Source organism: Ambystoma mexicanum, chromosome 10 (assembly GCF_040938575.1).
Source record: "Ambystoma mexicanum isolate Mex_15411 chromosome 10, UKY_AmexF1_1, whole genome shotgun sequence".
Lineage (NCBI taxonomy): Eukaryota > Metazoa > Chordata > Amphibia > Caudata > Ambystomatidae > Ambystoma > Ambystoma mexicanum.
In genome coordinates, this window is record NC_090932.1 from 1,298,824,548 (window position 1) to 1,298,838,922 (window position 14,375).

At 41.1% G+C, this 14,375-nt stretch overlaps 1 protein-coding gene across 2 annotated transcripts in view; it reads right to left on the bottom strand.

Annotated features, from left to right (window-relative positions):
• Positions 1 to 14,375, bottom strand: part of CASTOR1 (cytosolic arginine sensor for mTORC1 subunit 1) — a 407,094-nt gene that overhangs the window by 192,009 nt on the left and 200,710 nt on the right. For both annotated transcript variants that reach the window (XM_069619303.1, XM_069619304.1), the window contains exon 5: positions 12,179 to 12,299. In XM_069619303.1, the coding sequence (XP_069475404.1) occupies positions 12,179 to 12,299 (121 nt within the window). The remainder of the gene's footprint in view (positions 1 to 12,178; positions 12,300 to 14,375) is intronic.

Genomic DNA, 14,375 nt, shown 5'->3' on the forward strand with positions numbered 1-14,375 from the left:
TCTTCATCCATCTTCATCATATCCCTCTCCCTCTCCCTTCTGGCCATCTGCAGCATGCCGCCTGTGCACCCAGACCAGCATGCTCACCCATGCCCTACCCCACCATCTGACCTCATACACACCACACCATCGTCTGCACCCCAATCCACACTCAACCACCATACCATTCCGATCGGACATCACCCACTCCACCTCAGGCTCTGTAGACTAAGAACACGCACCAAACACCTCCTAGCTCGCCGCAGCACCCCACCCTACACACTCCTTAGGAACAGACTCGGCTCTCGCACCCATACATCAGCCGCCCAGCCTCACCTCTCTCACCACACTCATTACCCTAGCACCCATCACGCTGCATCTATCACGCCCCAGCCTCACACACCCAAACACACACTGTCCACCACCAGCAACGCCAACACACACACTCTACGACCAGATTTAAGATGTGCTCTCATCAATGCGCGCTCTGTCCACGCCCACACCATTGAAATCAATGACCTGATCACCACAACAACTGTTAGGACAACAACGCTGATCTCCTCACTGCTAAACCTGCCCTCTCACCTAACTGTACCATAAACTTCTTTATCGCCTACAGACCACCAGGATCACCCCTCGACTACCAAAAGCAACTCCTCCAAAACATAGGCAACAACCTCAAAAGCACCACCAAAAGCATCCTTCTGGGGGACATTAACCGTGGATTATCTGACCCGAAGGACAAAGCAGCCGCAAATTTAGCCAAAGAACTAACAAACATGGGGTTCGAACACAAAGTTACTGCATCGACTAATAATAAAGGCAGATCCATTGACTGGCTAGCTGATCACAACTGCTCATTTGCAATTACCTCCATCTCGGCCCTCCCATGGACGGATCATTACTTCATTCAATTCTCCATTCCTACCACGCCCACCCATAAAACCTTTACTCATGCCCCCCCGCAAAAGTAAGAAGCTCCAAAAAACTCACTGCTTCCAACCTCACCCCTCTCCTCCTTAAAAACTTTCTACCGCACACAAAAACAGGCCAAACTGAAACTATGACATCAGAGGACACTTTTTCATCTTCTTCAGAGTCCAGTCCAAATGAAAGTAACAGGAAGAAAAGAACAAATTTACAAAGACACTCAAACAGTACCATACATGGATCTGCAAATGAAGTGAGGTGGCTAAAAGAGACACAAGAAGCAATCATAGCATCTGTATCAATAACATTGGCCCCCTTCTTAAAACTCTATGAAGCCCTAAATGAAAACCATCGAGATCAGTCAACAATAATTGCCCTAATGAACAGCAAAATGATCTATGTGGAATCAGTCATGGAGCAAATTAAAGAAAAGCGAAGCAGAGAGAAAGAAATGGACGGAGTGGTCCTAAAAACCCTGATTTATTTATTAAAAGAAGCTAAAACTGATAAACAGCAGTTTCTAGAAGGAATTCGAGAAATTGTCACAACCTTATCCTCTGGATTAAAAAAGACTGATTCAAGGCAGAGTCCCATGCGGCCTCACACACGAGAAGAACAGGGAGAGACCCAAAGCCCTTTCCATTTGACGAGTCCCGAATCATCAAATCCAGGAGCCTCTATCACTGTGTCTCCAAACACAAGAACAACTCCTACTCCAATGCAAACGGAAAATGAAATTAGCCAAAAACCTGCACCTGAGTTTGCTGATAAACCGATTGAAAATGAGGAGAAAACAAAATCAAGCGCCTTTCCAATTTTTGGCCAAAATGTAAACAAAAAGTTAGATGCAGTAAATACAAACAACACACAAAAGAATAACCAAAAAAGTCTAAGTAAAACAAAGAACGTGACCAGTAAAGAAAAGAAGAAGCAATGCGGATCTAGGAGCTTTTTAAGAAATGTAAAAGACACAGAAGAAAAAGAGCCGCCCTGCATTGCATCTTGTAGCAAACTCAGAGTCACCAATCCGGGCAACTACTGAAAAGACCACAACAGTCTCCGTGTCATCAGAAGAAGGCTGTTTACAAGATGAAAGCATACAAGAACTTTTAGATTGTTCGATATACGACGATGACATTGTCCAAACAGATCAAATACAGGAACGAACGATCAAGGACTTCAATATATATGACGCCAAAGAAGTATATTTTGAATCCAAGACGGTTGATGAAGATTTTCTAACACTAAGTGATAAACTAAAAAAATGCACGGCCAAATACTCAGAATCAAAAGAACTGAAAGGCCATCGTCCTCAAAAAGAACTGCAATTCACCACCTCAAAAAATGACTACCAAAATGTTACAAAAAGGGAGCCCTGGCCCCAAAATGGAAAACATGGAAACTTTAACAACACCGGCGCGAACACCAAATGGAATAAGGAAAAACCAAAACCACCTAAAAATACGGTTGTAACAATAGAAAAAACAGGAAAAAATGCCGATGGCCTGATATTAAATCGATCAGCAATTATGAGACTTCTCCAATATATTCCTCAATTAAAAACAATAAAATCGGAAGAACTACTGGCAGTAAGCTTCCCGGATGAAGCGTGTGTCGATTTGGTGGAAATCGTGACGAACTCAGCAATACTTGCCTCAATTATGTTAGAGGCCCATGAGAATTTCAGAGCACTGGGATTTACGATCTCCGAACTAGCTGACACCCAAAATACACACGAAGAGCCCAGAATGAGCAAAAACAAAAAGAAAATTGTACATTTTGAGAGTTCATTTTCAGGAGATGAAAGTCCACACTTCAACTCAAGAACTGAAAATAAAAAGATAAATCAAAGAGAGAATTATCAACACGATCAGAACAATATGAATGAAAACAAAAATAAATTAAGATCAAACACAGATTCTCCACAAAGTACAGAGATGGAAAACGGAAATAAAGAACAAATACAAGTGCGAGAAAAAGAGCATTTAAACAAAATAAAAATAACAATAAGAAGAACTGGAAATACAAGTGACCCAACAAATTTACAACAAATGCCAAAAGAAGACCCGAAATATTGGAATTGGTTAGCAGGCTCTCTCGCCACCAGAACAGAACTGTAGCCATTCAAACAAACTCATACCAACCGATGGAGATTAGGAAGCTGGAACACTAGAGGCTTCCGACATCTTTTCAATGATTTCAACCCGTTTCTAAATGAGCTAGACATTATATGCATACAGGAATCCTGGCTAAAAACAGCCCCATTTAAAGAAGGCTATACTGTGTTATGCAACCCTGCTAAAGGAAGCTCAATTGGAAGACCATCTGCAGGTCTCCTAACTCTAATTAAAAATGGATCAGGAATACAGGTGATTGAATCAAAAAATGTCAACTCATACATTCAAGCAATAACCATAGAATTCCAACTAGACACCTCAAAAGCCAACCAAAAAATGCTAATACTAAATGTCTACTGGAATCCTAAAAAAAATGAAGACGAATGCTTCATAGACCAAGTAATGGAATGTATAGATGGAAAAATAGAAGCACACGAAGAGCTAAACATCATCATCTGCGGCGACCTGAATGCGAACTGCTTCGAAGAAAATAAAGTTCCTCAAACATCCATAGGCAAAAACGACTACAAACGTAAACGCGGGAAAGCATGGAATGAAGAAATGGAAATAAGAAGACTACACAGACTTAATGGCAATATGAAGGGTGATATTCCCCCTGCAAACACTTGGTCAAATGGCAACGTGAGCAACATACTTGACTACATGTTTGTGTGCGAACGTTTACTAGCAAAGGCACAAAGCTTTAAGATATCACCGTCAAACCACAGTGACCACGATCCAATCATTGCTGAATTCTTACACTCGAAGACTCGAATAAATCAAATGTGGGACACAAAAATAGAGCCAGAACATGGCCTAAATCGACTAAGGCTGAAAAAAAGAGACTTCGATGTGGTACTAAAAAACTTAGAAAAGTGGCAATCTAAAGATCAATTGTCCGTAGAATATGAAACATCACTACAGATTTTCAAACAAAGCAATGAAAAAAACATAAGACCAAGAACCAGAAAGCTACATATATATGACCCAAAAGTAGCGTTACAAAAGAAACTTCTAAGGAAAGATATTTGTATTTTAAAAAATGAAAAGAGCAAAAACCTGAAAGAACTTATCCAAAGAAGGAAACAAAAATACAAAAATTGGCTAAAAGCCCATAAATCACAACTCCAACAAGATGCTGAAGCCATGCACAGAGCAATATTAAGGACAAATAGCAGATCTCTATGGGACCTGTTCAATGAGAAACAATCAATGGCAGCCCTTATGAATCTGATACCAGAAAATGTTTGGGCAAAACACTTTACAAAATTATTCAACGAGACACAAACTATGGAGAAGAATAATACTAAAGAAGAAATATCATTCCCATGGGAAATTAAATTTGACAAGGAAGAGATAAAATCTTTAATCAAGAGAGCAAGCTCGTCAAGAGCCCCTGGCCCAGACGGCTTGTCAAACGCAGTGCTAAAAGAAGATCCAGAAAAATGGGCAATTTTCTGCGAAAGACTCTTTAAGCGAATTGTGAAGCAAGGACAAATACCAAGATCTTGGAAACTGGCCATCATTGTCCCTATATTCAAAAAAGGCAATAGAATGGATCCCAAAAATTACCGCCCAATCGCTTTAGTAGATTGTGTCGGGAATATTTTTGCCACAATTCTGCTCAAACAATTAAAGACCTGGATAAAGGTCTCGAATATCTACGACAAAAGACAATCAGGCTTTGTCGAAAATGTTGGGTGCAACTTAAATCTTCTGATCCTAGGCCTGATGAAAAGAAGAGCCTTCACAAATAAACAAAAACTGTACATAGCCAGTATAGATCTTAAACAAGCATTCGACAGTGTGAACAGAAGCCGACTCTGGGAAAAAATGGCTTCTAAAGGGTGCCCTCCTGATCTCCTAAATGCAATAAAAGAACTGTATGCTGAAACTTCAATAAGAATTAAACTGGACCAAGGCGGAAATCTATCGAAGGCCATAAAAACAGCAAAAGGCCTAAAACAAGGATGCCCGTTAGCAGCCACCCTATTCTGTTTCTATATTGAGGACTTGCAACAATGCTTTGGAGATATCAGGTCTTTTCCACCAAGATTAAACTGTAAATCAGTTAACCATCTGCTATATGCAGACGATCTGATAATTTTAGATCATACACAAATTGGTCTACAGCGTGCATTAAAACAGGTTGAGAAATACATAGAAAACAATGACCTAGAAATAAATGCAGAAAAAAACGAGATATTAATAATCAGTGACAAAAGATGGAAAAAGACCAAAAATGAAGAATGGAAAGTGAATGAAACCTGGATAAAACCTTGTGAAGAAATGAGATACTTAGGACTACAAATAAGTGGGATAAAGAATGAAGAACCCTGGAAAAAGATGCTAAAAACAAAAACTAAACAGCTAACAACCCAAGCAATCATTATCAACAAAAGATACGGAAAATTCTCTCTATGCCCAGTGATTACATTCTACAAATTAAAAGTAATTCCCACACTTATATATGGAGCAGAAACTGGCACAATATCCCAGAGAAATTCTGGTCCACTTTAGAAGGTCTTTTTTGGAAAACCGTCCTTTCAATACCAAAAGCGATTCCAATCTCGGTAATCCGCCATGAACTAGGCCTAACATCAATATATATACATATACGTTACAACCAATTGATGCTGTACAGAAAAACAATGATCAACCTGATACCTCCCCAATTTGAAATATTGGTCAATTCCAAGAACTATGATGAAAAAGTAATAGAAGATTGGAAAAATGGAAATAAACCCTGACAGAATTTGGCATCAAAATCGAAACCCTAACGGAGAAACCAATAGTTGTAAAAAGAACGCTGTGGGCGGAGGACTGGTCGAACACTGAAACTAAACGAGCTTCGGCGAAAACGCACACGCTTCTGAAATCCAATTGTGGTGTGATGTCTATTATACCAGATTATCTAAAAAAATGTCCTAGTTCAAAACAAAGAGATCTGTTATTACGTTTCAGACTAAACATCTTAGGAAACAAAACGACAAAAGCAAGATACACAAAAGAGAAAATATGTACAAAATGTAGACTGTGCAAAAGAGGCGAAGAATCTCTAATTCATCTAGTGCTATTCTGTCCAGAATTAGGAGACTTGCGAACCTTTTTTTTAGCAAGTAACATCACTGACTTATGCGATCTAGATGCGGAGAAATGGTGGAGTTTAATATATACCTGCCAATCTCCAAAAATAAACTTCGCAACAGTCAAATTCCTTGAAAACACCCTAAAAAGACTCGATCACATTGATGAGGAAAATACAGCATAAACAATGAACTCGAGCGAATGAAAGGTTGTGCTGAGCCAATGTTAGATATTTATGCGTCATTTAAAACTATTGATCTAACAATTTTATCTTATCCAATACTGTTAGCAATAGAAATTCACCTTAAGTACTCCATTTGATTATAAAAGGAGATTTTAAACTAATTTAATTTCTTGATTGTTAGTTAATGCTATGTTAATTTGCAACTAACATTTTGTTATCATTTATCAGCACTGACTCTGTAAATTGTTTTTTTCGTAAAAATTCAATGTGATTGCATTAGGACAGATCTCTCTTAATGAAATATAATGTTTTACTGATGTGAAAGGTTTGAAATAAACCATATACACTTAAAAAAAAAAAAAAAAAATTTACCCATGACCCTACCTCTCTAGCCAACATCTACTCCAGCACACTCAAGCCATCGAACTCATTGCCCCTCTAGAAGAAAAAAAAGGGGAAAAAAAAATCAATGCACTGCAACTCTTGGTTCACTGAAGAACTATCTGACCTTCACACCAAGAAAGGCAAAGCTCTATCCAGATGGCAAGCAGCGCCTAACCAATCCTCGCTTAAAGATTTCAAAGAGATCTCATTGACTTACAAAAAAGCCATATTCCACACTAAATCCGAATCCTACAACCAGAGTCACTAATGCCAGCTCCAAATCAAGAGAAATATTTTCCATATTCAAAGAACTCACCACACCTGCCTCCAGCCCAGACGAAATCATCAAGGATGAAGCATGGTGCACAGGCATCCAGACTGCCCTCCTCAATAAAGTTAAAACACTCCAAGACAAAATAGCCTCCCAACGCAAAGCTCTCAACACCCCCACCTGCTCGCCCACACCTCCCACTAACAGCTCTCTCTCACAAACACCCCTTTTTGCTTTCAGAGAAGTCTCAGAGACGGAAGTCAAGGACCTCCTCAAAAAAAAAAATCAAACCTTCCACCTGCAAAGGGGATATCTGCCCACCCTCCTTAATCAAAGAGTGCTCATAATCTCTCACCCCCATCATCACGGCTTTCATCAATGCTTCTTTCGCATCTGGAACTGTACCACGCCTAAAAGAAGCTTGGGTTCGCCCGTTCCTGAAAAAACCCTCTCTCGACCCTTCATCCCCTAATAACTATCGCCCCATCACCACCGTCCCCTTTCTCCTCAAGATCCTAGACAAAGCTGCACACAATCAAATCCAGCACTACATGGAAACCAACACCATCCTAGGCAAAAGACAATCAGGTTTCCGCAAAGGCGGAACGGACACAGCCTCCCCTGCTGTTTTTGCATGATGTTGCACGGCTGCTACATGTGTAGCAGAAGTGTGGGTGAGGATGGCAGTAAAAGTGCTGGTGTCATTCCCAGATTGATGACACGACTTGGTGCATCAAAAAGGGCGGGTCAGTTCCTCTATTCCCCTATTCGGACCCTGCAACTCTCTGCCTCAACATGGATGCGGTTGCAGCTGGACAAAAGTGGCAGGAGAAGGGACTGGGGAGGGTTCAAGTAGGGAGCACACTGTTCTCCTTTCATCCGTTGCTCCTGTATTCTTTCTTTTCATTCATCCCCTCTCCACTCCCCCGCGCCCCCATGTTCCTCTCTGTGCCCTCTCCCTGGCCACTGGAAAAGCATCACATTCTCTTGTGTATTATTCTTACAGAAAGCCCCTCAGTTTCTTCAGGAAGCAGCAGTGGTAGCGGTAGCACACTGGTGGCCAGTGTGCATGCATGAGAGAGACTATCCCTACAAACATACACAACTCATTACCTTTAGCCAGGCATAAAATAAGCAGTGTCGCATAGCAATTTGCTATGCAATTATGTAGGTTTGCTAAGTATTATTGACATTTGTGTAGCAAAGCTAGCTATTTCAGTTACTCTGCTCATCCTGCACTCTTCTTTTGCCCTGGTCCATCTCCACCCTCTTTTCTCCGTTCACTGCAAGTTGAAAGGGGCTAATTGAGAGAGTGCAGCAGTAACCGTCCCCTGCAATCCTAAGTGGCAAAGGCCTGTGTGGGAGGTCTAGGGAAGAATGTATGTTCTTTTTCAAATAATTGTTAACTAGACATAATTGGGATGATATTTTTAATAAGCTAACTGTACCCTATCTGGCAAACAACAGTATGTGTAAGACTTTTAACACAGTCATGTAATTCCATTCCTAAAAATGTAAGTTCTTACATAATGCATAATTACAGTATTACTACTGTAAAGCACTGTTTTGTCTCCAGGCTATACAGTAAAATTTAGGTTAGCGCATCTAAATTGCATCTAAATTTCAGTTTCAACTACATTTTGTTTATTTGGGGAAGATGCATCACATTGACGAGTGAACTCTTTTGAAAAATGTACATGATCACATGGCCAAATGCTTTGGTGGAAAACCTCGGTCTGTGGCATGCTCTGTGCAACTTGTGCTCAACCCATGAGCGGATCTCATACTCGTTAACATTCTATTTTATCACCCTGTCGCTTTATACCAGCTACCCTATAAGTGAGATGGCTGAAAACTGCAATATTCAACCTAATGTTCCCAGTACTATGCCTGCTAAGCCATCCACTCTGCTTCGTCTCTTACTTTATTTCCTCTTATAGAATGAATACACAAAACTAACTAGATCTTTACACAAAGTAGTCATCAGTAGTTCCATCTTCTGCAATACCATACACTGTAGTAAGCCCACAGAGCTTGCTTTGCTGTATGATTAGGATTGCATTATATATTTGCACCTGCATTTAAAGTGTTGGCCAAACTGTTTCCAGAGCTTTTTTATCATATCTAGGTTTTCATTTGTGTCCATTCATGCAGCTAACGTTTTACATTTTACATACATTCATCCAGGGCTTGCAAAGTCTACTCGCCCACTCAAGTAGATTTTATGAAGGCTGGGCACGTTTGAAACTTTTATTTAACATTTACTTTGTTTGCAGTAAATGTTTAATAAAAATTTCACTGTGAATGGCTGGTCTTTAGATGGCAGCACTGTGCCAAAGAAAGTGGGTTTGTGGAGACGTACACCATTTTACAGAAAGTTGATTTACATTTATTGTCATCCGTTGCCATCGATTGGGTGCATTTCTCTTAGGTCGAGTAGGTAAACTAAGTTACTCAACCTGCAGGTCTAGCAGAAGTTTTAAGAATTTGCCAGCCCTGACTCATCTGACTAATGCCTTACTTCAGAGGTAGACAAAAATGCTATATTGAAGCTCATTTTACGTTTTAGATACAAATGTCTGCTAACATTAAGAATATTGGTACAACATTGCAAATCAAATGGGTTGGTTTGCTAATCAAGGACATTATAATTTGCAAACTCTGCTAATCACTTTTTGAAAACTAATTTATGCCTGGTTTAGTAATGCCATGTTGGCAAAGCGGTGGCCTTCTGTACATTACCTTCAGCCAGGAAATCAGGCATGACAATTATTTGGGTTGAGTCACTAAGAAGCAGTTTTACACTCTGCCCTGTACACTTCGCTCCTTTCACTGTCAGACGCCACACCAGCATAAAAGCTTTTGCTAGATGCGGTTACAGTAAGAACCGACAGAAAATCACAAGTTGCGATGGATGCGCTGCAAGTCTTGTGGCATTGGTTTCAAATCTTCACACTGCCCCCACCCACCACCCCCACATTCCAGGTGCTACATACAGGAAAAGATTTTACAAGCATTCGCTTTAGTAGTTTGTCGAGTTAGAAAGAAGCTGTTGCAGCAGGTAGTTGAGATTTATTGCTAACAGCAGAAAGCGTCAATATGAAATATGTTTCAATAGGTTGCAACAGAAGTCAGAGCATTTCTACGGTTATGTGTTTGGCACAACCTAGCATTTGCATAGCTCAACACATTCACCCCTCTGCGGCATCCTTGGGCTTTTTTAAAGAAATTAAAGATGTATATTGTTAGTAAACTCATTTTTCACTTTATCAATCTCGGAGAGATAGTGGAGTGGCTGCGTGGACCAACCTGGATTCAAACCTGGTGATCTTCAGATTACATCGAGATCACTGCAATGGATGGCTTTGTACATTGATCTTTCTTACCAGCCTCTACATAAGGGTATTCCAAAGTAGAACGAAGTCCGGTTAAAGACTGGGGTTGCAATGGACATCTACCGGGGGCATTACAGATTAGCCTATTAGCAACATTTATAATAGAATGAACATGAAGCAGTTTTTAGGATTACGTACAGATGGGGGCGTGTGGATAGGAGTCTGCACAAGAACATTCCGGGCCTTGCCCGTCTCTTCTGCACACTCGGAACCACAGCATTCAAAGCCATTTTGCTGACTGGCAATTAGGTACTTCAATGGCACATCAATAGCTTTGCATCTGCATCCCCCATTTAAGGGGAGGTCTGCCATCATAGATTATGGCGGTTCATGGTGAATTGACATGGATATATATGTGTGAACGGTCTCTGCCTGCTTCCAGATACTAGCGTGCATACAGATCTATATTCTAATAATAGCTCAAAACCGTATTCCTCTAGACTTGTAACAGCATCAACCACATCAAATATTTGCAGACTTAAAAAGTAATTTCTCGCCAACGCCCCATTTAACAGACATCTTTGTGCACCAATCAACTAGAGACAGAACAAAGGCTACCCAAACTCACAAACTTTGAAGGGAAAAGAAATGCAAAGAGATTCATCACAGTTCTCGTCATACTGCCTCGCAGTGCCCTTCATACTGCCACACACACACAGTGTTCGAAATTAAGCTTTAATGAGCAGGTGTAAAAACCAGCTGCTGGGTGCCAGGCATTACACAGTAAGCATGAGCTATCGCTGGAGAACCAGGAGCGAGTACATAGTGTACTACAAATCTAACTTCCACAGGAGAAGTACACTTTTTCACCATTATGTTTGAAAGCGTTGAAGATGAATTAGGACACATCTTGATGAACATTCTCAAACAGTAAAAGTTAATGCCACATCTGCAGGTTTGTAAGCCACAAGTTGGCATAGGGGGCCAAAGGTAGCTCCTGGTTTTAAACTAACCGAGCACTCCTGGGGTAGAAGCAGGAGCTAAATAGCTCCCAGCAATTTCGAACCCTGCACACACCATCACCAGAACATCATTTCCATTCATTTGAAGCTTTGCATTTAGATGACGCTTAACAAAACCATTCCGAACAGCCAAACTACAAAAGTCACCAGAGAGAGAGAGAGAGAGAAAGAGAAAGAGAGAGAAAGAGAGAGAAAGAGAGAGAAAGAGAGAGAAAGAGAAAGATAAAGAGAAAGATAAAGAGAAAGAGAAAGAAAGAGAAAGAAAGAGAGAAAGAAAGAGAGAAAGAAAGAGAGAGAGAAAGAGAGAGAGAAAGAGTGTGTGTGTGTCTCTATCTTTCTCCAATTGTACTCCAGCAACAGACCCCCAGGAAGAGTGCCGAGGTAAGACTTCTTTTCATCAAATTTATTTGCCAATTATCTTCTCCTTCCTTTCCCACTTTTTCAACAATGGTAAAGATGTGTCAGAAACGCTGCGGATCATAACTCACTAACCTGCGCTAATGTTTTCACTTTTAGGGCTCTATAGACCGAACAGATGCATCACAAATATGTGTCAACGTACAATATTCTGCATAACAAATCATAGCGTTTTCAATGGCAGGGAGCGCTGAATAAATGCCTGAACCCATAGGACTGATATAGAAGCCCTAAACGGAAAGGGGGAGGGGTGTTAGGTATATGTAATCCACAAAACTCCAGCCACCAAAGTTGACATTTTGGAAACATGACCAATGCACTGCAAAAAGTGAAAAACTTCCATTTCCAGAACGTTTTATTCTGAACTTCTTCTAACAGAGAAAGGATTTTAGCAAGTCTCCACAATGTTCATTATAACTTCTATTTCATGTGATCAGAAAATGCACCCTCACCTGTTAGAATAGAACAAGACATCAATGAGTGTTGTGGCGATAGCAGGCAACGAATCAGGATTCAAAGATAAAATGCAGAAGCGGTTCTGAGGACTCTGCACTGGATGCACAGTGAGACTGACTGTAGATAAAAAAAAAAAACACTTGCAGCAATAATTTAATATCAGGTACCCTAAGCTTCACATCCCCAAAGCAGACACAAGATTATCCATCTGGAGTTTCTATTGGGACCTCTATAAATCACGCAAGGTCACCAATGGCACCTCCGTGGTCATCATCGCTAGAAAGCAAATTAGCTTTGAGGCAACAGATGAACGAATGACAAAAATGAGAGCAGATCCACAAGCATAACAAAGCAAGTAATACCAGACCAGGTGCAAGTGCCTGGCAAATGCCTGTGCTTTAAACTGATTCCTGAAAGCCAAGATCTTGTTTGTCTTACACCCATGAGAAACATTGCACAAGAGGGTACTTAACCCTCCGCTGCCTGAATCACCATCCCATTTTCCACTGCTCCTCCCCCTGTGCACCAATCCAAAGCCAGTCAATTTGCCAAACTAGTTGTCCTGAAGATGGGAAAGAATGTGTGAAGTGCCATAAGAGACAAGGGGTGACGGATTTTGACTAAACCCCATTGCTTACACCCTAACTGGATGTGGAATAATGGGGCAAAAGGTACACGTTTTGAGTTTTAAACTAAAAGCAAAAATCAGTACTAGCGCTCAAGCTTTTTCCGGAATGCCATATAATGTCTGTATGCCTGTAGCTGTTGAAGGACATGTGTGGCTTGCATGGACAATGGGATGTTCTGGCTGCTGGTTTTCCCATTCCACTTGGATAGTGCCATCGCCTGCTGTGGCTGCACATTGGGAAACCTTAATCCCTCCAAGTGGCGGCATGCCCTGCGTTTTAGGAGCCATTTCATGCCAACCCCTCAAAGGCATTTTGTTGTTATGCATCTAAGCGCCTTGGCTCTCCAGCACGTTTGACTGGTGCATTGTGGAAATATTGTGATGCATTTGTTTTGTAAATACAAAATCACTGGAACATCAGGTTCTGTTTTGCAAGGGCAGACGTGAGGGAATAAATGTTACCAGTTCAGGACAGAATAATGTGGCATTTACAAGTCTCCTGTGATTCATGAAAACTGTTCTTCATGCAAATGGAACAGATAAAATTATCAAACTTTCCTGATGAGAAGATGGTAGAGGTGCCCACTGATTTCACCAATGCACAGTCTGTATATAGAAGCAGGAGGATATCTAGGGCCATGGGTCTGCAACCTGCGGCATTCCCGATATTTTAGACTATTCCTCACCATCGACTATCGTGGCCAGGGCTACACTAGGAATATGCAACCTCCAGATCTTCATGTGTTTTGGACTGTTATTCCATTTATCTCTCACCATGGACTAGCTCGAATGGCATTTGTAGTTGAAATCCTCTGCAGACCCCTGCCCTATGCATTATTCAAATCAGCCCGGCTGATATGCGCAGTATCGTGAGCCCATAAAGATGCTGTGGTGAAAGTTAAAAGGTGGCATGGAAAGCTTAGGTCTACAATGATGCAAGAGGTTAACCTGGAGGACCTTAAAAACACAACCTCCAGCTTCCAAGCATTGGAATTTAAGCATGTATATAACGAGTTAGAGGATAAACTGTTGGAATGGTCAGAAACTCTGCTGTTGCTAGGTGACAAGCGTGTTGTGAAAAGCCCAAGATGATGTGTAATGTCAAAGCTGCTGCTTCTCCATTGCCTTCACATACGACTGAAAAGGGAGAAGCAGCAAGAGGTGAAATTGAACATGCTAATAAAAATATTATGCTGACAGAGCCTAGATTTAAGTTGGAGCCAACTGTGGCATCACCGAGTGAAATCGGTTATCCCGATAACACGGAACGCAATAAATAGTGCAGGCATATTGCCAATTAAAATAAAAGCTTTCCTTTCACTAACAAGGCCCATACTACAGTGCCAGCCAGGCCCAGACCGACCATAAAGTTCAAAGACTCCCGATCGATCAAAAAGATCAAAAAGCAAGGCTATGTCGCCTTCAGATTTGGATCACGTGGTTTGTACTGCGAGGTGCCAGGGAGGGATGAAATTCTAGCCCAAAATGAGGGTGGAAGACCTTGGGAGGTTGCTGGTGCATCTGGGAATGAGTGAGGTATGCGAGTTAGTAGGACCTCGGCTCTC